The sequence below is a fragment of the Cyprinus carpio genome, chromosome A9, assembly GCF_018340385.1.
Source record: "Cyprinus carpio isolate SPL01 chromosome A9, ASM1834038v1, whole genome shotgun sequence".
Lineage (NCBI taxonomy): Eukaryota > Metazoa > Chordata > Actinopteri > Cypriniformes > Cyprinidae > Cyprinus > Cyprinus carpio.
Genome location: NC_056580.1, coordinates 6756206 through 6780834, shown reverse-complemented (window position 1 = coordinate 6780834; position 24629 = coordinate 6756206). Strand labels below are relative to the sequence as shown.

Sequence of the window (24629 nt, the reverse complement as noted above, 5' to 3'; positions counted from 1 at the left end):
TCTGTGAGTTTCAGTCCGTCAAGTTGAAGTTGTTTGGCTGTATTCATTCTGATCAGCTGTCTGTAGCCCACAGAAAGACACGCAAGCAAGGGAGCCTCCGTGCCATTCAGAGCTCTCACTGAGTGTTATATGAACAGGTAAAATCCCTGCCATTGTTGGGATCCGTATTGTTTTTTGTTTTTGTTTTTTTACTGCGAGCAGCCTAAGCTGGAGAGACGTGTGTGCATGTTTCACCAGCCGCACACGCTGTAAGCCTGAATCGGGCTACGATACTGATGAGAAGTGACAAGATAAGTCCCGGCTCAAGTGCAGGGGCCCGTCTCTTCTCTCCACAGGGGAGGGGTGAATTGTTTTGTTCTGTGAAAGGAAAAGAAAAGAAGAAAAAAACAACATGAGCACAGGATAGCCGTTGAGGGTTGTGAGGACGGCAGGCTCCCCGAGTGCACGGGTGCGTGCGAGAAGTGATCACTGGGAATATTTTAATCTCCGTTGCTGGTTTATGTAACAGTCACGTGATCCATCAGTGACGTGACATCACAGCTAGCGCTACTCTTGTTTTCCCTCAATCGTTCACGAATCTCCCTGTAAGATGCACAAAGGCAGTATAGTGGAGACCGACGGGGACAGGACCACTGAGCTTTTACCAGGCCTTGTGATTGTTTAGCATTTTAATACTGCTGGAGAGGATAAAGGGAGCCAAACAGTGGCCATACCGCTTTGTGCATGTGCTTGTGTGCGTGTTTGAGCCTTGTGAGGAATAGAGGAGCAAGTTCTGTGTTTGAAGGACTGCTGACTGACACATCAATGAGAGAAACAGTTCTCCGAGTACACGGCCGAGAGGAAATGGCCATGAAGCTATTGTTCTGGGAGTTAGAGCAGCATTTGAAAAGGTAAAGTGTGTTTTACACTGCCTTGTCTTAAATCCTTATACGTCATTTTCTATTCATATGCTTTCAGATTTTTATTTGGAAGATATTTTAAATGTGGGAAGATTAAAATTGCATGCAAATGCATTTGACATCATGAATGAAAGGTATAGATTTGTTGGAGAGTCTCAGCAGGTCTTTGTTCCTCTGAGCATCATATACGTGTCAGATTAATCTGGTCATTTTAACGAGGAAATCATGTTAAGTCGTTTTTTTTATTTTTTATTTTTGTACATTACGTGTAGAGAAGAGAAGTGCTTTTAGAAAGTGTTTTTAGTTCCAAATAATATTTGGTGCTTTGACATCGCTATGCATCTCCAGTATTTTAATGTTTCCTTTCAGATGTCATTTGATCTCATTTGATTTGATATGCATTTTGCAGATGATTTTATCCAAAAGCCACTTAAATTGCATTCAAGGTATATTGTTTTATCAGTTCATTCGTTCCCAGGGAATCGAACCCATGTTTCTAGTTCCATGCTCTGCTTGAGCTACAGTGAAACTGGTGATAATGGTAGATGGATGATTTGTTCTGTTGACCTTTGCACCAGGCTTCTGGACAGAAGCTTCTTTATCAGTTAGAACTTGTTCTTCACGTTCATTATGCGAGTACACATTGTCCAGAAAACCTGTTCCTGGTCCAATCAGTTCTTGATATTTGAGTCATAGTCAGCTTCAGGTAGATAGCTGGAGTTGGAGTGCGTGCCATGGCCTTCTAATTGTGACAGTTTCAATAGAAAGATGGTGAACTGTGATTGGCGCACAAAGACGTCAGTGAATAAGTAGGTTGTGTTGATTTGAGCGCTCTGAATAGTGGTAGTGTGTGTCAGGTCATGGACAGCAGAGGTATATTTGGACTCCGTAATTGCTTAAATCCATTTCCAGTCAAAGAGGCCTGGAACAGCTAACAGCATCCTGAGCTGCTTAGGATGGGCTTCATTTGGTGTGCTGCACTTAATTAGTATAAGTGATCTATTTTTACTCGACGCAAGTGTACACTTCATTTAAATGTTTCAGCGGTGCTGAACCCCACTCGTGTTTTTAAAGGTTTATGTCGATCGTGGACAGGACTTGAGAGATGTTTCAGAAGAACTGAGGATATCAGTTGTCATTTGGCTGGAAATGATGCGCTCCAGTGAGTGTAATGAAGCATTCCTCTGAGCTTACCGGGTGGGTGTCGCACCACCTTAGTAATGGTTTGGCATTTATGTGGGTGCACACCTTTATAACAAGACAGAAATTATGTGGAAACCTACCTAACCACAATCATGACTCAAGGCGACATTATGTTGAAATCACAAAGCTGTTGTAACTGTGCTCTGAAATAATCACATTTTATATGCAAGGTATGGAATATTACACATCTGCTTATCAGATATTTTTAAACATGACTGCTAAACTGACTCTTACCTTTCTGGGACCTTTTTTTCACATTATAAAATATCAAACATCAGTATGTCATTTATTTGGTAGGTTACAGTCTAGTAAGCAGAATAATATACAATCACATGATTAAAAGAAACCATTTCAAGGTGATACATGACCTGATCACCCTGTTTATTTTGTGAACATATCCAGCTTATTGAAAAACTGAATATAAAATCCTCATCTCTCTAGATTTAAAAGGGTTTCTCCTTAAATTTAGTTGTATCAAATTTAAGGCCTTAGAAGTCTTAAGTGGAACCAGAAAATCTTAATTATGATTTCAAGAGGTTGGCTGAATGTGAGATTAAATTTCAGAAGGCTATGATTTCATTAAATAAACATGCAGTTTCAAAGTTGCTGCACTGCTTTGTGTTTTGCCGTAACGGGGAAATCGCAGTATTTCTGCCACTTCAGAAGCGCCCCCTGCGGGCAAAGCTGCTGTTTTTGATCGGACCAATGTGAAAATCATTTTAATTTCATCAAATATTTACATTAATAATTTATAGCTTTTCATTACAAAAGTGAACCATGGTTTTAATATAGTACAAGTGTAGTAACCATGTTTTTTTTGTTGTTGTTTTTTTTTTTTAGCATATTGACTACCATTTGTATAACCATAGTTTTACTAAAAACACCATGGTTAAACTAACAGCGGTGGAAATGGCCAAAATTCACTGGGGTAACTGTATCTAAACTGTAAATCATGCTGTTTACAATCATTTTATAGTTTAATGTTACCATAGATACTCCTGCTTAGATGGTATTAATTTTATTTGTGCAGGTTTTAAAAAAGGTCTTAAATTTGAGCTTTAAAACCCTGCAGAAACCCTGTTTAAGTTTATAGTTATTTTTGGAGATTCTCTTTTTTTATTATTTGATCCACCTAGTCTGCTTCATAGTGCTTGTAAATACAATTTAGTCACAATAAAACAAAATTAGCGACAGATCTCCCCTGTTGTGATGGATCTATGACATGCATTTTGAAAATAGATTGTTTTTTTGCTGCATATGTAGCAGTTTGCATGTCATAATTTAAAGGTATACAGATTTCATTTTGAGAAATTCTATAGTTTTATCATAGATAAGAGATAAAACCGTCCTGTGCTTGGGTTTAGCTTGATCATTTCTGTCTCTTCTGCACTCCGTGCCTTGCAAACCAAACACGTGCACGCTCAAATAATATGAAGCACGCTGATGTGTAGTTAAACATGTTAATTAAAGCTCACATGAGATTAGTTAGCTGCACCTAAATCACAGGCAACAGAGTTTCATCTAAACATGCTGGAGATGCTTTCTGCTTTAAGATCTGAGCTAGAGCCACGGGTCCACGTACCCCTGAAGAACACAGAAAACCAAAAGTGTACAAATACTCTGCTAAATTGATTGTTAAAAAATCTTAGGATTTAAAGATAAAATAAAAAATGATTTCATCTGGATTATACCGAATTATTTTGACGGTGCTGTTGGGTCTCCTTGCATCTTTAAAGGTTGAATCTCCTGTTTTAGGGATTCACTCCGCTGCAGTTCCGCTGTTCGCCGATGAGTGGCGACATGTAAACACTGTGCTCAAAGGCATTCCCCATAAGATAATGTTTTACCCGTGTATATAATAAAAACAAAAACATTTTTGGTGAAATTAGTATTTTTTAAAAATAATAATTTTCCCCCAAAAGGTTATGCAAGAACAACATCATGAAGAAGCGGTGATTTATTTCTGCTCTGATTCTGAGGTTAAATGTAGACGGTGAAAGAATTGGGCTGTTAAGAGCTTTTGCCTTGAGACTTTTGATGGAAATAACATCAACTCGCTCCAACCGGATCGTCTTATAAGGCAAGTCGAGTTTGAGGAAATTATCCAGAGCGAGTCGGAAGAGCGTTGAAGGGGGCGTGGCTGCATAGATTAGTCAAATACCTCTTGCTCTCAGCCAATAGCGCGCCGAGCAGCGTTGGGATGAAATAAATTATGCAAATAGCGCAGGCTGCAGATATTCCCCAGCGCAGAGATGAGCTGACCTTGGAGTTTCTTTGTGCTGCGGCACTGGATGTACGGTCTCCTGATAAAGCGAGCTTTTCTGCTGGGGAGTCACGGCACAGTCTTCCTGCAAACGCACACAAAGGATGTAACGCTCCAGAGGCTGTAGGAAGGACACGCGTTCGCTCCCCTGCGCGATTTCTCATGGACGCGATAGCATGAATTCTCCGTGCTATTCCGTGGCGATGGATCTCGGTGTTTGTCAGCTCAGAAATTTCTCAATATCGTTCCTCTCGTCGTTGTTGGGGACTGAGACCTCGTCCGTCAAGCTCGACAATAGGTAACTTAACGTTAAGATGTCACAGTTGTGTTGGGAATAAAGCTCGTGCACGAGCCCGCGTTCAGCGCAGAACACAAGTGTTGAACGTGAAGATAAACGACGCGGTGCGGTGTTTGGACAATCCGGGGTCGTCTTATATTACAGCTTAACGTTTTTAACGCTGGTTTTTGCTTGGGTTGGGTTAGTTAAAAACCAGAAGCTGTAAGCAGCTCTCCTGCTCTTTCGGTTCACTCACAGTCTCTGAAAGATGAGTAGATCAAATGTGTTTTTCGGAGAGAATACAGCAGCGTTTGACGTCTTCTAGAGACTTCCATAGAAAACATGGTATTATGTGCTATTACTTTACGGTTTTCGACGGTTTGTGCGTTTATGACGATATTTGGTTGGCGTCGCCATGGTATCTTTGTGTATTAAAGCAGTGAAGTAACATAACGTTAAACGTTTCTCTCTCTCTCTTTTTCTCCATAGCTCGTCGGGTCTGTTGTGGCCATAGACAACAAAATTGAACAAGCGATGGTAAGTCATCCCGCTTTTCTCATCATAAACATGAAATACTCGAGCAGATGTTTTGTTTACATGCCGTAAGCAGGCTGTCGAGTTGCGTCAGTGATGGGTCTTATGTAATCGTCATCGAATGATATTCGCCCCAGCGTCAGTGTTTTGCCGCTTTGTGAATTACTAAGTCTTTCAAGCTCATTCGCGCTAGTTTAAGTTTAGTTTAAAGTAAAAAGCTGATAAGAAAACGAGCGAAGTGTTTGTTTGTTTGCTTGATTTGGTTTTTGTTTTGCGTGCTTACGCGATCCGTGCGCCTTGTTACTGTTGCTAGGCAAACCCCAAATCTTTTTCACCTAGTTATAAATATCTCGGGTTCTGATTGGCCTGACGCGCTGAGGGACGACATTTTCTTGGTTTGGTGACGCTGGGCAGCTTAACATGTGTTTTTATGATGCATGTAATAAAATGAATCTAATGCACAGATGTTTTGGTTTGAACGAACAGGAGAAAGGTTTGAAAGTAACACTCTGTTGTGCTCTTTCAGGATCTGGTGAAGAGTCACCTGATGTACGCGGTCCGTGAAGAGGTGGAGGTGTTGAAAGAGCAGATTAAGGAACTGATTGAGAGAAACTCTCAGCTGGAGCAGGAAAACAACCTGCTGAAGAACCTGGCCAGTCCGGAGCAGCTCGCTCAGTTCCAGGCGCAAGTCCAGAGCGGCTCGCCTCCGCCGGGGTCGTCATCCACGCAGGGAGCGCAGCCGCCGCCCGCCGCCCCGCCGGCCCAACTCTCAGCTCAGAGCTCAGGCCCGTCGGCGTAGCACCACAGGACAGTTCCTCTTAAGGCCCCATGAGTGGCTCGAAACGGACCCAAGCTTCTGAACACACATGCCTCACTCACATGTTAGACTGACGAAATTTGCACTCCTTTCAAAACTTGACAATGTCGTACCGAGGCGATACACGCTCCAGTGACAATCCAGTTGGCTGAGGCGGGACGCTGCCAAAATCCACGGAATGTGATCGTCAGGAAACCAATCCCGGAGGACATCATATAAAGAATCAATGTGCCTGTGTCTCAAGTCCCGCTGGCTTTCACTCAGCGCTGTTTTCCGTGCCCCCCTTCCCTTTGTAGTGTACATGCTGACGCGGTCTTTTTAGGCCACGAGCGTCTTCTAAAGCAAGCACTTTTATGCTGACGAATGTGACGAAACTTTGAAGAGCTGCCGATCTGTGCCCCAGCTGGCATGGGGAAGGCAGACGCGTTGACTTCCTTAGTTGCATTGGTGTAATCATGATACTCTTTTTGGAATGAAGAAAACCAGGAGGGATGATGCTTCAAATCCTCATTCGTTCTCCGTGCGGTGAGAATGGCGGATGAGCTGAATTGCGAGGTGGACAGGCTGTATATTATTGTATGATTAGTGTAAGTATTTTGTAAAATAGTGATATCATGTGAAGCGGTTAAAGAGACACTATATAGGTTGTACAGATTTAAGGTAGTTGGCTTACCCAGGAGACATCATCCTTCTTTTTTTAATGCTGTTAAGCGATATTTATCTGACAGATGGAAACTACTCCTCTAACTCCTACTGTACACTACTACTTTGTTCCCTCGAGATGATTTTGAAGTATTACACCCATGTGATTTTCTGTTTTCAGTTTGGACCGTGAAGTATTCTGGATCAATCTTTGAACTTACAGTCACTCGACTATCATATAGCTGACATGGATTTGCATTGTGTACAACTCGTATGCTTATGTTCTGTGCATGTTCTCAAAACCAGGAGATAAGTTGTAAAATGCTGTAATTGCACACTTGCCAGTTGCACTTCACAACTCTCAATAAAGTCATGTTTGTGAACACCGTTGGGAAAAACCCTTGATGCTTCCGCTTGTGTGACGCGCCAGATGTTTTCATCGGATGAACTGTAGATATGATTGTCGTGGGTAAGGTTTATGGTGCGATTCTACAGACTGGTAAGTATTTATGCCATATCCTCGTGTTGTGATGGCTGTGTTTTTCTAGTTTAGATGTTTCTGTAGCAACCTGAAAAATCTATTTAAAGACACGATTAAAACCGACGAATTGACAGATCTTTTTTGTATTGTGGCATACATCTGAGTGTAATCATAAAAAAAAAGATCAAGTTGTATTTTAATTAAAAATTAAAAGGTCTATATTTATATATATTAATTAAAGTGATATATGAAGATATATATTAAAAATAAAATGCATGTATTTTATGGAGGAATCATTCACAATAAGATCATAAAATGCCAGTTTTGACATAGCATTATTATGAAAAGTTCATCAAAATCAAAAGTTTTGTTGGTCTCCATACAAGCATGCACCTTGGTATCAATCTGATGTCAAATATTAGTCAAGACTCGATCAAGCTGCCATTTTAAGTTCAGTTTGGATGGGAGTTTCTTCCAGGGGTGAAAGAAAGAAGTTTATCCCACACTGACATTGGTTTATTGTATATGTATGCCATTATGTTTGACGTTCAGTTTACATCAAATCAACGTTGTGTCAAGTTTCTGATGTCAGTTGGATTTGTATATTTTTTTGTCTTTTCAACATCAATGGTGCACTAAGATAGTAGTGTTCGTAATTTAATTTAAACTCTACAATGCATAAAGCATATATATGGAACGGCATCTAAACAAGTCTCTCTTTATGATTCTGGAAAAATTTAAACATTGATTGAATTTAAAATATTTTTGCTTGCTTCACTCCATCCATGTTTTCTTATAGACTGCAAAGCTAGAACACACTTCTGTTCAATGAACCAGGATCAAGACTGGTTGCAGTTTAACATCCAGATGACCCATACATTTCAGAAAGATCTCTGATTGTTATCTGCTCCAGTGGGACTGTCTGCTGATTTCACATGACGAATGTACATTTTTAAATTTACTGAAACATTCATGATGGTTCACAAACGTGAACTTGTTTTGAAAGAGCAAAACTGACATGAGGCATTATCCAAATGTGTTTGACGTTTATTTGAAAAAGTCTCACGCAAACGGTTAAATAGAGAAATAGATCATGGCAATCAGCAATCACAAATAAATATGACCAAAATGATAAGATGTGTCGACAGCAACTGTGGTTTTGTAGAAAAGCATGTGCTCCCTTCCACCAGGGACACTGTAAACATGTGACAATGTCATGTAGAGTTGTACACTAGATCCAGCTGAGCATACAAGCCTCTGACCCACAAACAGGATTTCCCCGATCGCTCTTCCTTCAGACTGTATCCAGTCACCCAAAAAAATCTCATTCAGATGAAGGACAGAGTGTGTGAGGAACACTGGGACTCACATTCCCATTCGGATACTTTGGATTATCTGAAAGATGGCTGAAAAAAAAAAAAAAAAAACATATTACAAAAACACAGGAAGCTTAATAGCCATCAGCACATATAATATCAAAATGTAATTTTACCTGATCCACAAACAACAAATACAAAGAGTGCCAAAAGCCATGGCCCCACTGGATATTTCTCCTCCTGCGGTCGCTGGAACAGTCAAAGAGTGTTTCATAAACAAAATATATTTCGTAAACAAAAAATGGTTGGGAATTTCTGCAGATAAATCTCTTTACACATGACACAAATGTCTAAATAAGTGTCACAGTAACAAAAAGAAAACAAACACCTGAAGACTTTTTCCTTTGTTGTCTATAAACAAAATATATATTTTTTTTTGCATTATTAAATCATATAGCTTGCTATATATATATATATATATATATATATAAAGAAAGAAACACACACACACACACATATAATATATATATATATATATATATATATGTGTGTGTGTGTGTGTGTTTTCTTTTTTCCTGTACTTTGACAATTTAATATACCACAGACACAGTACATGATTTCACTGACGCCTGTGGCAGATGCTGTGACCCGGTTACACTGCACCTTTATAAAGGAGGGTCAGCAGTGGTCAGATTAGTTCAGTGCATCTGTCATCAGCTCGTATAACTGTGGCCATGGTAACAACATAGGCGTCAACGTTAACTAAATCTGGTTTCCATCATGCTTATCGACTCATAAAGCTTACTGAGCAGATCGTGATTATGTAAAACAATAGCGCGGTTACGTTAATTTAAGCCTAATTTAGGATGATCCCCGATATCTAAAAAAAATTAGGTGAAGAATTAGACTTATACAATCGCCTCGTATGAGGTTTGAATAAAACAGCATCGTTAAAAACGGACGATGGGCTCGAAATGAGCCGGGATAACCCCAAATCACGCACGAAATGCACAGAGAAGCCAAGATCGTCGTTCATTTGCATGCATCGAGACGACAGATGACGGTCTTACCAGGGTCTTCGCCACGTTCCCCCTCTGAGTGATGTTTTTGCTGTGCTTCTCGTTTGCCATGCGGATTCTTTGTTTTGCTACCATCTTCCGACCCAGCGTCCAGGTATAAATTAAACTCTACAGTAAATCAAATATATTGCTTTGTCTGAGGTGACGCTTCAGTCCCCTTCCCTGCTCCTGCTCCCCTAAACCGAATTATGCGGGACGGAAGTGCGCCTCCATGTAGCCTAATAACGTCTAGAGGGACGCGCTCCCTATTTAGCTCAGCTCCATCTCCCAGCTCCATTAAACTACCCATATATATATATATATATTTTTTTTTTTTTCATAGTTTTGTATTTACAAATTAATTAAAATCTTGATTTATTAAACCCCAAGGTTAATATGACATAAAAAAAATAATAATATAAAATGTATAATATAATAAATAATATGAAACTATAAACATGTTATTCCCTGATTGGAAATCCGGCTGATACTGGTACTTGTTTTGGAGCATTAAAGTTCCATCTAGCTGTTTATTAGCTAAACCAAACCATTAACTGGTCATTAACCAGTCCAAAATGGCCATAAACTGGTACAAGCTGGTTATTGCCTAATGCAAGATGGTAACTAGCTGGTCTAAGTTGGTCACTAGTTGGCTGAATCTGGTCACTAGCTGGACCTAGCTGCTGGTACAAGCTGGTTATACTGGATGGTCATAGCTGGCTCGTGAATGGTGGTTATTTTGTGGAAAATGGTTATTATGTGGTAAAAGGTTAATATGATGATTGTATAATATAATATGTTTTTTTAATATAATAAATAATATGAAACTATAAACGATGTTGTTCAGTGTCTGGTACTTGTTTTGGAGCATTAAAGTTCCATCTAGCTGTTTTTTAGCTGATGCAAACCATTAACTAGTCATCAATTAGTCCAAAATGGCAATAAACTGGTACAAGCTGGTTATTACCTTATCCAAGGTGGTCACTAGCTGGTCTAAGTTGGTCACTAGTTGGCTGAAGCTGGTCATAGCTGGTCCAAGATGGTCCCTAGCTGGACCAAGTTAGTCCAAACAGTTACTAGATTGACCAAGCTGGTCCTAGCTGTTTGAGGATGGTCATTAACTGGTCCGAGATGGTCACTAGCTGGACCAAGCTGACCATGGCTTTTCAAGAATGGTTATTAGTTGGTCCAAACTGGTTGTTATGTTGTCAAAAAACTGGTTGTTCCAGGATGTTCTGTTCTGGTTGTTAGCTGGTCCAAGATGGTCACTAGCTGGACCAAATTTGTCAAAACAGTTACTAGATTGACCAAGCTGGTCCTAGCTGTTCCAGGCTGGTCATTGGTTTGTAGTTGGTGGTAGCTGACCATGACTATTCCAGAATGGTCATTAGCTGGTCCAAACTGGTTATTATCTGGCCCAAGGTTAATATGACATAAAAAATAATAGTGATTGTATAATATAATGAATAATATGAAACTAAATAAACATGTTGTTCCCTGTTGGGAAATCCGTCTGAAACTGGTACTTGTTTTGGAGCATTAAAGTTCCATCTAGCTGTTTATCAGCTGATGCAAACCATTAACTGGTCATTATTTAGTTCAAATTGGCAATACATTGGTACAAGTTGGTTATTACCTAATCCAAGATGGTCACTAGCTGGTCTAAGTTGGTCACTAGTTGGCTGAATCTGGTCATAGCTGTACCAAGATGGTCACTAGGACCAGGTTAGTCCAAACTGTTACTAGATTGACCAAGCTGGTCATAGCTATTCCAGGATGTTTAGTAGTTGGTCCAAGCTGACCATAGCTGTTCCAGAATAGCAATTGACTGGTCCAAGCTGGTTATTAGCTGGCCCAAGATGGTCACTAGCTGGACCATGTTAGTCCAAACAGTTACTAGATTGACCAAGCTGGTCCTAGCTGTTCCAGGCTGGTCATTAGCTTGCCCTAGATGGTCACTAGCTGGACCAAGCTGACCATGACTTTTCCAGAATGGTCATTAGCTGGTCCAAGCTGGATATAAGCTACCCCAAGATGGCTAACTAGCTGGACTGAAGATGGTCACTAGCTGGTCCTTAGCTAGATGGTCATTAGTTGTTTGACCAGCTATTTGTTGCAAAAACACATCTTGATCTGTTATGACTACCTGGTTTGCTAAAAACCCATCTAATAGCTATAAAGTTTCAAAACCCAGCTACCATTTTAAGCTGGATTTTCCAGCAGCGAATTCCTCCAATACTTCCAATCTGCTGCTTTGTCTAGAATGCAATGTTATATTATTTATTTTTTATTCTTTAGGGAGTGCAGTACTTTCCCACTGAGTTTCCCCCAACTGTCAAGGCAAACAATGCCCTATTTTTGCTGTATTTTTGAGTTGGTGCCAGTAAATCAGATACGAGGTTGCCTCAGCAATCGGCACAGGTCCTACAAGACGATAAAGGGGTTGCTTAGCAACTGCATCTAGAGGGTTTGTGCAAAGCAGCGCACACCTTCAGTGCTTTAGCAGATAGCTCAGGCGTTCTGGCTCACATTTCACATTACAATGCATGTTGTGATGCAGATCCATGGTACACATACTTTCCTGTTTCTGCTGTATTCAAGACTCATCTAGCCATGAAAAATGCCACATTGTGCATATAGCTATGCGATATTGTGGCTGACGTTCTTTTGAGATCTTCTGACAGACATATATTTATTTTATTGTTTATATGCTAATTAAAGACCACAACATAATTTTAATACAAGGAATATTACTTTCATTAGCCATAAGTTTTTCCATCCTCTGGAATGTAGATTATTTGGAAGCATGAAGCCTGTTATGTTACATATCACAAATGATCTTGTGTACTCAAGGGCATGCTGGGTAATAGCTGTGTCTCACAGCAGCTCTGCATTGACTTTCTGCATTCCACTATTGCTTTACCTTTTAATATGACCACAACACATACCACAACACAGGAGAACTGAGATGCATACTAATAGTGAAACTGATCCATAAAACATAAATCCTGCTTGTAAAGCACACCAATTCACCAGACATTTGATCACAGAGTGCAGGCAGCATTTATAAGAAGTCTTTTCATTTAATTTTAAGGACAGAAGATGCATTGTGGATTCTGATTTGTGATGGTTAAATAGCTAAGAAAATAGGACGTATAGAGGCGACTTATGTGACCATATTGAGAAAGTAAAACCCTTAACCCAGGATTCACCTCAACAGCTGCTCTAACTTCCTCAGTTTGAGCTTCAAATCCTATTTCTTTCTATCTACCACAAGGGTTTCTCCCCACCCCCTCTCTTTTGCTTTTCCTCACGCACATTTATACATACAAATTGGAGTATTCACTCTCTGTATTCACCTAATTCAGTACTGGTCATCCTCTTTTCCCTCCTCCTCTTCGTGTGTCCTCAGCACAATGTCTCTCTGTGTCAAGTGGCAGAAAAAAAGGTATGCTTTTGCTTTCAAATATTAACCACCAAGAGAAACAAAAAGTCCTCATTTATTTATTTTTTAAGCACACTCCAAGCACACTCCGTTGCCCTGCGATGCAGTGCCAGTGCAGCTACGTTTTAAATCCCAAAGCCAAAAGAGGGAGAGGAAATGTCTGACCTAGATTTAGATCTGTTTACCCCTAAATTACTGGTCCAATTATGCTCTAAATCTCCATAATATTTAGGTATGGAAAACAGGAGAGACAAAGTAATTTTCTTGGATTGCTTGAATCACACGTATGTCTCATAAATAATATTAATCAGACGTGGTATTAAAATTGCAGGTGGATACAAACAACAATGAGGTAATTAGGTAATTTACTCACCCTCATTTTATTCCAATGGTATTAAAATTGCAGGTGGATACAAACAACACTTAATGAAAGTCAATGGGGTCTGTAATTTACTCACCCTCATTTTATTCCAAACCTAATTTAAAATGAATCCATGTGACTCAACCATTATATACAAAGACTTCTGATATGCAAAAGATGCACAATCATTTTGTATTGTCAACAGATTGAAAATGAAAGGCCCTGATAAACAAATAACTGGGTCAGATGTCCTTTTTTTTTTGTAAGATGTAGTTTTTTTTTTAGGTGCTTGAAATTCAGTTCAGTGGTTAGAAACAGTTTGACAGTGGAAACTTTCCTCTCAACGGCACATAACTGAAAAATGAATGGCTGAGAGGTAATTTCAAACAAATTAGTAAAAACAAAGGTGTTTTGGAGTTAAATTTGGTGGTTTGAAAGAGCTCGTTTGCATCACATAACCAGCTCCATATGTTTGGTTTTTTTGACACAGTAAACTTGCTCAGTAGCTCACCCAGTACAGCAATAAACTTGTTGTGATACACGACTCTCGATAAAAGCATTTAGAGACTCATAAAAGCTAAAATGTCATGCTTGCTTCATCAAATGTGTTTTTATGTCATATTTGCCTTTGTTTAGTGTAGGTTGTGTTTTTTTTTTCAAGCACGATTAACCGCCACTCATTGGACATTTAATTCCCTAACTTCCACCACATGTACAACCACCAACATTACAAAACGTTGCCACATTCCCTGGATAAAACTGAGTCACTGGCTATTTCACTTAATGCAAGAAGCACACAATATAAATTTGCAGAAATAGCAATGCAGGCACATTTTTCCAATGAAATACTCATCTAAACACTGCTCATATGTGGGTGGTGTCTGCTGTGGGTAGCATTTATTTACCTTAAATAAAAAACAGCATCAAACATGGCATCTCAAAATACAAATAATAACTAATCTCAAACCTAACTGATACATGAATGCAGTCTGTTTGTGCGTGTTGATCTGGTCTGTTCTAATACCACTGAGACATTTAGATACAAAACTGTCAGTATTCTGGTTCAGTCTGTGTCTGTAAAATATGTCTGTTGGAGCAAAAGCATTTGAAAAGCACTGAGATGTAGATCAGAGTCAAGCACCCTCCCCCTCCAGCAGCCCATGAATTACAGGCACACATGTCTCAGATGGGGCTGCGGTAGATATGTAGGTCATGATGAAAAGTACTTCCGTTCACCCCCGACACACCTCCTCAAAAGTCACATCCCAGGTCTTTGTCTGGCCAGCTTTGTGCCGGTGTTTTGTGGAGCTGACACTGTATATGTGTCCCTCAGGAGCAGACTGAACAAGAGGGGCCTATCAGAGACCCTTTACATCTATGAACCGCTTTTTTGTGGAAAGCTGTGCTGTCTCGGGTTTTTGGAGCTATGACCGCCTCTCTGGGACAGTCAAATTACAGCTGACCTGTTGAAGAACGAAGAGTAATGTCCTCATTTCAGCTCCCTTAACCCCATAAAACCTGACATATGAAATAATAGTCCAAATTTTATATATTATATATATTGAACCTTTAGACAAAAATATAAAAAAAAGAGTATCATGTTTAATACATCAAGCATTTATGTCTCTTATAATATAGTGGGAATAAGGAAAATGGTTGTGTTGCTTAATATTTTGGTGGAAAAAGTGACATATTTTTTCAGGATTCTTTGCTGAATAGAAAGTTCAAACAAACAACATTTATTTCAAATATAAATCTTTTGTAACATTATAAATGTCTTGATCAATTTAATGTGTCATTATTATAATGTGTCCTTTAAAAGTTTCTTTTAAAATGAATATAAAGATAAAAACTGGCCTCAGATTTTGAACAGTAATGTACTGTATGTATTTTGAGTCAAATTTGTTGTTTTTGTCTGTCTGTATTTTATCTTCCCCTGAAAAACAGAAACACGTGTGTGCGTGCATGTTACACTTTGTTCCAGTTTCCCCAAGCCTTGCCTTCATTTGTCCTTTAATGCATTTGTTTTGCAGCTGTCACAAACTAGTGGAATTTATCTGTGGTTGTCAAGTGAATGCCTCGGTGCCTCCAGATGTTTAGTCTGGGCGTCCCGCCGCAGGAAACAAACAAGCCAGAGAGAGAGAGCTGATACACACTCAACCGGGAAGCAGAGGCCACTTGTCGGCCTGGTGAACCTACAGGTATTTCAGGTGCTACGACTGAAGGGGATGAACTGAACAAACTTAAGAAATGAAACATGCTTTGTTGACCTTATATTAAGCTGGAGATGTTAGTCAAGACCACATGTACTGTATCTCACCAAAGTGTTTTCAGTTATGAGTGTTGGGTTGTTGCCAAAAACATCAGTTAGTGTTTTACTAGCGGACAGACCTTCTGAAGCATCAAAATCACAGGTTATTTTTGGAAGAGGATACTTAGTATCTACTTCATATTGCACCATGTACAGATGTATAATTTAGCAGTCAGATCAAATGATAAAATATAAATTAAGTAAAATGACCTGGAACCACTTCCAGTTCATTACAATGGAAATAGACGGTGAAACTGAGAGATACAATGCAGGAAGGTGATAGCAACCACTGCGACTCTAACATTGAAGAAATGGTCAACTTTGATCACATGTGCCTTGATAACCAATCACATTATAGACATCACTGAATTGCTGAACTGATCAATCTGAAATTAATATTTAATGGTAAAAAAAAATTAACCAATCACATTATAGACATCACTGAATTGCTGAACTGATCAATCTGCATAGGTGTATATGACTTTCTTTTGGACGAATACAATCAGAGTTATATTAAAAAAAAAAAAAAATAAAATCCTGGCTCTTTATAATGGCAGTGAAGTTAGGTCGAGATTTTGAAGCAAAAGAAAGTGCATCCCTCCGTCATAAAAAGTGCTCCACGTGGCTCCAGGAAATTAATAAAGGCCTTCTGAAGTGAATTGATGCGTTTGTGTAAGAATTTTATGAACTGTAATCTCTAGCTTATGCTCTGTTGTATGTGAGAAAGAAGAGAGAAAATGAACAAACTGGGGGAGTAAATGCTGACAGAATTAGAATTTCTAGGTGAACTATCCCTTTAAGAAACACTGTCATGAAAGTTTACTTTCTTAAAGTACACTTAAGTGGCCTTTTATTTCAGTAATATTATATTATCTGCAAGTAAATTTTTTTTTAAATGTACTTTTGAGATTTGAAATACAGTACAAGTGCATATTCAATACAATGTTGCAGAAATAAGAGTGTAATAGTATGCTATTATGAGCATAACCAATGTTCCTAAGTCAGTTCATGCATGGGTTTTTTTAAGCACAACATTTCAGCTTGAATGGGGAAAGACTGAAATTAATTTAAAAACGCGCCACAAATGTCAATCATAAATGTAACTTATTTGCCAAAAACTGTATTTTTTAAGCTGGTCCAGCTCTTGCTAATACTAGTTTGCTATTTTAACTTAACGTTGGATATATTTTAACATAAAAGTTAAATTTTTACAGCTAGCACATTGTCTCTTCAAAGATGCTCACTTTTTTATTTTGACCATCTGAATGCTAAATATGAGAGATTAATATATTAAGAAGTGTTTTAGTATACTTGTTTTCTCTGAAGAAAAAAAACAGGTTGCATGATCTGAGCTAAAGCAGCGCACTCAGACTGTTTACTGTTTGCCATAGTGAATAAACAGCATCAGATACAGCAGAACACATATAGAAACAGAGTTCATTTCTGGTCTCATTGAGATTTATTACTGTTAACAAACTCTATGTTAATTGGTGTACCTCTGTCCATTTGACAGAAAGTCTGTTGACCTGCACACTCACACTTTCTCACACACACACAACAGACAGGCAGTTCTCTGAGAGAGCAACAGGACCATGCTCTGCTCAAAGGTCATTCATAATTGATTCACTGAACTGAATCTGGAGAAATGCACGCGGCTGAGTTCTCACGCTAACACTCACAGTCACACCCTTTCAGGAACCTGACGGGTTACCTTTACATGAAACACAATCCGACCCGTCTCATACCAAAACATTAAAAATGCCCTTCACAATAGCATCTGATGAAAGGAGTCATTCTTATCGCCAGTGTGTTTTGTAATATAAGAGACAGCACAAAGCAGATCCAGTCAGAAGGTGTTTCAGTCAAATCCAAATTTCCATATTTTAGGCAACAGAAAATGCAGAGCAGATGCATAACAGATTAATATTTAATGGTGTAGTGAGGGAAAGCATGCAGTCATTGTGTTAGATAATGATGAGGCATAAGCCAACGTCATTATCACTGCAAAATCATTTTCTCAAACAGTATTGCTATCTTGTTTTGAGGTAAAATATCTTCAGTTATGAGAAGGAAATTGTAATAAAATATCAAGATTTTTTTTAACCTTAATGATCTTAATTGTTTGAAATATTTACATATATTTAATTTTAATAGTTTCTTAAATATATTTAAGGTATAAATATTAGATTATATATAAATATTTCTATCATAAATATTATATATAAATATTTTGATTATTATATGTACATATAACAGTGTTTTTTCATTTTAATATGAATGATATTAACCTTTTAAAATGTTTTATGTATTTGTTTCAAGGTAAAAATATTTTTATTATCATACTATATAAATATTAATATTTTAAAAATTATACATGAATATGATATTATTGTTGTATTTAAATATTTATATAATTACTCATTCATCATTTTTTCTGCTGCATGCTGGTTGCATAACATGATAATAAATAATAAATAATAAGAAACAATAAGAAATGATTATGCCAAACTTCCAGGTTTCTTTACTTTTCTTTTTCTGAGAATTTTCTTATTATGATATGAAGACACCCTGACATTTCTGAAATCATGTCCTCCCAAAATATCAAAATTAATTTTAATTCAAAACTAAAAACATGTTAATCATAGAAGATGTGTATTCAAGTCATTACTTTTTAAAAAGTTTATTTATAATAATTTATTCATGCAATAAAATGTTATCGGTAAATATTTCTTAAAAAGAACATTTTATTTTACACTTACATTTTGCATTTTGTTTTTACTGAAAGCAAAGTTTTTTTTGTAGTGGAATATATTTTTGCAGTGGAATACATCATACTTGGGAGTTTCTTAGTGGATATAGTTGAGGGAGTGCCATGTAGATTTAAGAATTGTTAACAAATCTTGTTTTTATTATACACACAAGCCTGCTGAGCAAATGGGTGCAGTTATTTTGGATGGAGGTATGTGTGTGTGTGTGTGTGTGTGTGTGTGTGTGTGTGTGTGTGTGATGAGCAGGAGGAGGCTCTGTGTTTGAGAGAGATGTATTTGGCTCATCACTGAAGTGGATGAAGTGTAGAGAATATGAAGCAGGGCAGTATTGGCGGGGGCTCAGCTGTGTTACTCAGCCTGTATTGTTTCAGCACTGTGTGCGATTAGCGCTGCCATTTACTTCTTTGTCAAACACTTCTAGTGCTTCTGTAAGCTTGCCACTGGCCATATTGTTTATGCTGCTGCCCACACAAAACTATTTGAGCACACCCGCGCTGTTTAAGCCATCAACCCTTTAGAGGGACAAAGCACTCAACGACAAAAGGAACACAAAGCGAGCTGGCCTGACCCCTGAAAACCTCCGAGGGCACCGGAGCGGCAGGCAACAGGTCGTCCGTGAGGGATATGAATTCAGAAAGATGGAGGATATGGATTCTGCTGGTACATGAAAATGAAAACAACCATCATGTCATGTGGGGTGGATGTAATCCATGTCGTGTATGTGTGCAAGGGTTAAAGTGGCATTTGATCTCGAGATGGTTATGCACAAATGCCATAAATGAAAAATTTGCATTAATGCCACACAATTTAGTAAAAAGTGGCAACAGATTTTTTGCATGCAGGATATTTATTGGGAGACAGTTTTCATTAATGCCACACAATTTAGTAAAAAGTGGCAACAGATTTTTTGCATGTTATGTTGTGTTGATTTGTATGCAAAGCTTCTGAAAAATGATTTGCATCATCAGAACATAAGTGCCACATATATCTTGAAAAGACAGTAAAATATAACCAAATGTTCTAGTTTGGCTATCTATCTATCTATGCGGTCTGTCTGTCTGTCTGTCTGTCTGTCTGTCTGTCTATCTATCTATCTATCTATCTATCTATCTATCTATCTATCTATCTATCTATCTATCGGTCTGTCTGTCTATCTGTCTGTCTGTCTGTATGTCTGTCTGTCTATCTGTCTATCTATCGGTCTGTCTGTCTGTCTGTCTGTCTGTCTGTCTGTCTGTCTGTCTGTCTGTCTGTCTATCTATCTATCTATCTATCTATCTATCTATCTATCTATCGTCTGTCTGTTCTTTCGGTTTGTCTGTCTGTCTGTCTGTCTGTCTGTCTGTCTATCTATCTATCTACCGGTCTATCTATCGGTCTGTCTGTCTATCTATCTATCTATCTATCTATCTATCTATCTATCTATCTATCTATCTATCTATATCTATCTATCTATATCTATCGGTCTATCTATCTGTCTCTGTCTGTCTGTCTGTCTATCTGTCTGTCTATCTATATCTATCTATCTATCTATCTATCGGTCTGTGTCTCTTTCTGTCTTTCTGTCTGTTTGTCTGTCTGTCTGTCTATCTATCTTTCTGTCTATCTATCTATCTATCTATCTATCTATCTATCTATCTATCTATCTATCTATCTATCTATCGGTCAGTCTATCTATCTATCTATCTATCTATCGGTCAGTGTGTCTGTCTGTCTGTCTGTCTATCTATCTATCTATCTATCTGTCATCTATCTATCTGTCTGTCTGTCTGTCTGTCTGTCTCTCTATCTATCTATTGGTCTGTATCTATCCGTCTGTCTGTCTGTCTATCTATCCATCTGTCTGTCTGTCTGTCTGTCTATCTATCTATCTATCTATCTATCTATCTATCTATCTATCTATCTATCTATCTATCTATCTATCGGTCTGTCTGTATGTCTGTCTGTCTGTCTGTCTATCTATCTATCTATCTATCTTTTTTTTTTTTTTTCTATCTATCTATCTATCTATCTGTCTATCTGTCTGTCTGTCTGTCTGTCTATCTATCTATATATCTATCTATCTATCTATCTATCTATCTATCTATCTATCTATTGGTCTGTCTATTGGTCTGTCTGTCTATCTATCTTTTCTGCATGTTGTAGAAAGGGCACAGATTAGAACAGTTTGTCTTAAACTGTTATAAATTGAATAGATAGTCTTTTTATCATCAGAATGGATCTGATGTCATACAGTTTTGCTTTGAATGAGTCTGTTGTTTCTCTCTGTTCTGCTTGTCTAATGACTTTGCAGAGCAATGCCTGTGATGTTTAGCTGATTTACACCCCTCCTGAATATCAAATGGCACACAGACTCATCCGCTCTCCAGCTCGTCCTTGCAGCACTGTTTCACATCGGCACACAGTCACGACAGAGCCGTGTGCATGTGTCTGTTCTGCACAATGACCCTCACATGCCTACAAAACACACACATTCATTACAGACAGCCAGACAGAAGCTATCCAACACAACTTAGCCTAACTAGCTCAGATGACATATTCCAGATCGTGAATACCAATATTTACACATTTGGTTTTCCCTCACACCCTTACCACAATCAAAAAAAAAAAACATTTTATTTAGATAAACATGTGAAAACCGCTGCCTTTCAGCTGCTCCACAGCCATTAGATTATTTTCAAAGTAGCTCAGCTGGTCTCGACTAGCCAAAGTCAACAACAATCTGCAAGTCAGGTTTCCTTCCACTTGCTCTGCCTGGTCTTTAAAAGCCAACCTGAGCCAAACTAAAGTTCAGAAGTGTGACCTGAAATGCCAGCCTGTGTCACCGCTCAAAGTGGGTCACTTCACGACAAGCCAAACAGCTTTCTGAACGAGAGAGCAGCAAAGGCTTAGTGATGCTTTCTGAGACTCGAGGCTGGACTGCAATTAGTTCTGTGACTCTGAGTCTCTCTGCAGCCCTGCCTATTAAAAAAAGCAAACAGTCTGGGTTTACAGGTCTCCATGCCTGGCTGCTCCCAGTGCTGCAGTTTCATCCGAAACTCCAGCCATGGTGTTTTGAAAACATGTGCCATGGTGACCTTATCTTTCTAGGAAGACATGTCAGCCTTGTGATGTCATCACGGCCAGGTGAAGCTTGTCTGCTTTCACACTTTATTTGGATTTGTGGGTGTGGTGCTGGAGTTCCCTGATTGCACAGTGAACTTAAAGTAAACTGCAGTCTGGAGAATGATTGTGCACTGCTGAAACATAGAGAGGTGGAGTGACAAAAACACACTCTGTTTGGGGCTGCCTTCACTTTCAAAACACATCGATACAATAGAAGGCACTTTCCATGAACGGTTTGAGTTTGAAATGATAAATAAAGTTTGTTTTTCTTTTTCAGGAAGTTGTCAAAGGAAGGAGGGATAGGAAGGATAAACCCCATTATTTGAGTTGTTTTTTTCTTCTTCTTGCTTTGCAAGTTTTTGTCAAAATTTGGATGAACGCTTGAATGAATGAATGAAAATATTAATAATAAATATCATTAATAATGTTAAATAATATAAAATAAAATAAAAATGCAGGAATGCAGGTGAAAGTCAACAGCAGTTTACATTCAACAAATAACCTCCAGACATGCCACGCTTGCCTAATGGCCTAAACCTGCGTGAAGTCATTTCAGCTGTTTTGTCAATCAGCTCATTTCAGTCTGATGTCAGCAAAACTTACAGTCCAACATGAGTGACAGTTAGAGAGTGTTTCTGATTGGCTAGACTGCTCCTCTGCTGTTTACAGACTCTAGAGCTGCAGGTGTGATTGCTCAGGACTCCTATTAAAATGATATACTGTATGTCAGCTAGTAGAGATGTTTTATATTTAAGCATTACAAAAAATTATTACAGCTGCTTAAAGCTAGGAGAAGAGCTGAATATCAGTGCAGAGAAGTGGTCAGAATATCCCGGTTTGTGTGATTTTATCAATTCTGATCAGTGTTATTTTAGTATTATTTATATACTGTTATAGTATTCATTAATATGTAGAATAAGTATTTAGTTTTAGTGATTTTAGTACATCAAATTAAACCTTTTTTAATTAGTTGCCATGGCAACACTCTCAATTTCTGCTTAAGTTAAGTTTTTCATCTAATATCTGTATTTTATTTTTCTTCAGTTTTCAGTTACCAAAAACAATTTTTAATAACTTTAGTTTTAGTTAACAATAATGACACTGATTTTGAATAAAACTGTAGAGTTCGGTAAAATGCAACTGATTTGGAGATTTCTGGCTCAATGCATGGAAAAAAATAAATAAATAAATTGAGAAAACATTTTTTTTTTTTTTTTTTTTTTTTTTTTACAGATTTTTTTTATGTAAAAATAAAAGTACATTTAAAATGCTATACTTTGTATTATATTCCCTTTGCATCAAACTAGAAAGAAAGAAAGAAAGAAAAAACAAACTAGCTGCTGCGAGGGTGTTAATATAGCAGCTGTGGGAGTGACAATCCTAGGAATGTGAAAAAGATCCATTATAGAGGTACAATCACAAAAGTAAGCGGTGCATGAAAAAAACAAGGATTATGAAATTGCAAAATTAATACAAATATTTCAGATATTTTCATTGCGTATACAATTTATAATAAACAATACACTCCCAACCCTTTTCCAACTTTTGTCCCTCTCTTTAAAAGCAGTTGTATGTTTACAAAATGAAGGCTTTTACAGCATATGTTCTCAACACTCATCCCGAGTTCCTCTGCTAAACCTGATAGTTTCAGTATTGCACACAATAGCCACCTTGTCACGCAAGCAGCTTGCGAAGCCGTGTTATGTCAGGCCAGAGTTATTCAGTCGTATAGGTGACATGGCCACAGCTCAGAGCAAACACACAGGCTGAGGTCTTTGTGGGATTGTGTTTGTTTTGCCTCCAGTAAACCCCGCGCCTCCGCCTCTGATGTGTCATCTGATGCTGTCACCGATCTGAGAGAGTAACGAGAGGCTTGCGTGGGAAGTCATGATAGTTCAATCCGCACAATTTCATCTTCCAGGCCACATTCTTGTTGACAATGATCCGTTTGTTTTGAAGAGTAGCACAACTGGAGACTCAAAGCATGCCACATGCAGGCAGTGCAAAGGCAAGAGACAAGACGGGGAAAGCTGACACTGAGAGGGCTGGTGGAAGTCTAAGACTGTCAGCGTAAGGTTATATCATGTGGGCTGTGAGGATAGAATGAATCTTCCTGGTACTGCGGGTTACACGCTCAACAGGTTTCAAGGTGTCCGAGGTAATTACTCACAATAGTGGAGTGATCACTCTGAGATCTGTGTGACCTGTTTGTTCTGCGTAAATCATTTCCAAGAACCTTTTCAGACATAAGCTCAGGACTAACTAAGCCTGGCCTGGACCGACTGCCTCATCAGAGACACACATGCTGCGTTTGCATTTCTCTTCATTTGGGACACCACAGATAACACTTCAGTGTCACACCGATTATGGATTTCCAGTATGACAACATCATATACTTGTGTGTAAACGTTATTACATATTATACATCCAGATGTACTTCTATAAAAATATACACAACCAGTCAAAAGTTTGGACATACCTTCAAAAAAAATAAAAATAAAATCAAATAAAAAAAACATTACTATTTTTAACATTTTGGAATAGTAAAGTGCCTTACGTAAAACAAATGGTTTGGATAATGAATGGATCAGTGGAATAGTAGAGTAATCAAGTTATAAAATAGCACAAATGCAAGTATTAGAAATCATAACAAATCAAAATATCTCTAATATTTGAACTTGTTTGTCTATATTCCAGTTGCATGAGGTGCATCATGTGATTTAAACAGTAATGAAGGTGTTTGCATGCATGCTGGGCACTTTTTGATGGCTTTTTACTTCACTGTCTAGTCCAACTCATCAGTTTAACAAAACATAAATAAAAATAAATGTAGTCAAACTATTTGTTGATAAAATATTAAAATTATTATTAATAAAATACTGTTGGAAAATAATTAATAATAATAATAATAATAATAATAATAATAATAATAATAATAATAATAATAATAATAATAATAATAATAATAATTGTATTATTTATTGTTAATAATAATAATAATCATAATCATAATATAAAGTCAATAAAAATAATTTCTGTTTTGTAAAGAAATGTATACGTGAGTATATTTTTATATTTCTTTAAAATAAATGTAAAAAAAAATTGAGTATCATTGTTAATACTTAAATAATAATAATAATTATTATTAT

The 24629-nt window shown here is 37.9% G+C and overlaps 2 protein-coding genes across 4 annotated transcripts; one reads left to right on the top strand and one right to left on the bottom strand.

The window, feature by feature from the left end:
- Positions 1-490: 490 nt before the first annotated feature.
- Positions 491-7018, top strand: LOC109096676 (TSC22 domain family protein 1-like). Of its 3 annotated transcripts, none has more exons than XM_042763307.1 (4): positions 491-890; positions 4293-4296; positions 5132-5179; positions 5703-7018. In XM_042763307.1, the coding sequence occupies exons 1-4, from the start codon at positions 724-726 to the stop codon at positions 5973-5975; spliced, it is 492 nt and encodes a 163-aa protein (XP_042619241.1). In that variant the 5' UTR covers positions 491-723; the 3' UTR covers positions 5976-7018. The 3 variants fall into 3 exon arrangements, with proteins under 3 accessions (XP_042619241.1, XP_042619240.1, XP_042619239.1); XM_042763306.1 differs by lacking the exon at positions 491-890 and adding an exon at positions 4948-4951 and having other exon boundaries at positions 4287-4663; XM_042763305.1 differs by lacking the exons at positions 491-890; positions 4293-4296 and adding an exon at positions 4705-4987.
- Positions 6464-9774, bottom strand: LOC122146080 (stress-associated endoplasmic reticulum protein 2). The gene is made up of 3 exons (XM_042763308.1): positions 9503-9774; positions 8609-8681; positions 6464-8522 (listed from the first exon to the last, which is right to left on the bottom strand). Exons 1-3 carry the CDS (start codon positions 9584-9586, stop codon positions 8482-8484), a joined length of 198 nt encoding a protein of 65 aa, XP_042619242.1. The 5' UTR covers positions 9587-9774; the 3' UTR covers positions 6464-8481.
- Positions 9775-24629: the final 14855 nt, after the last annotated feature.

Coding starts and splice junctions, on each gene's coding strand:
- LOC109096676 (XM_042763307.1), top strand. CDS start 724: ATGTGCTTGTGTGCGTGTTTGAGCCTTGTGAGGAATAGAGGAGCAAGT. Junction 5,180..5,702: donor ACAAAATTGAACAAGCGATG/GTAAGTCATCCC, acceptor GTGCTCTTTCAG/GATCTGGTGAAGAGTCACCT.
- LOC122146080 (XM_042763308.1), bottom strand. CDS start 9,586: ATGGTAGCAAAACAAAGAATCCGCATGGCAAACGAGAAGCACAGCAAA. Junction 8,682..9,502: donor GGAACGTGGCGAAGACCCTG/GTAAGACCGTCA, acceptor TGACTGTTCCAG/CGACCGCAGGAGGAGAAATA. Junction 8,523..8,608: donor ATTTGTTGTTTGTGGATCAG/GTAAAATTACAT, acceptor TTTTTTTTTCAG/CCATCTTTCAGATAATCCAA.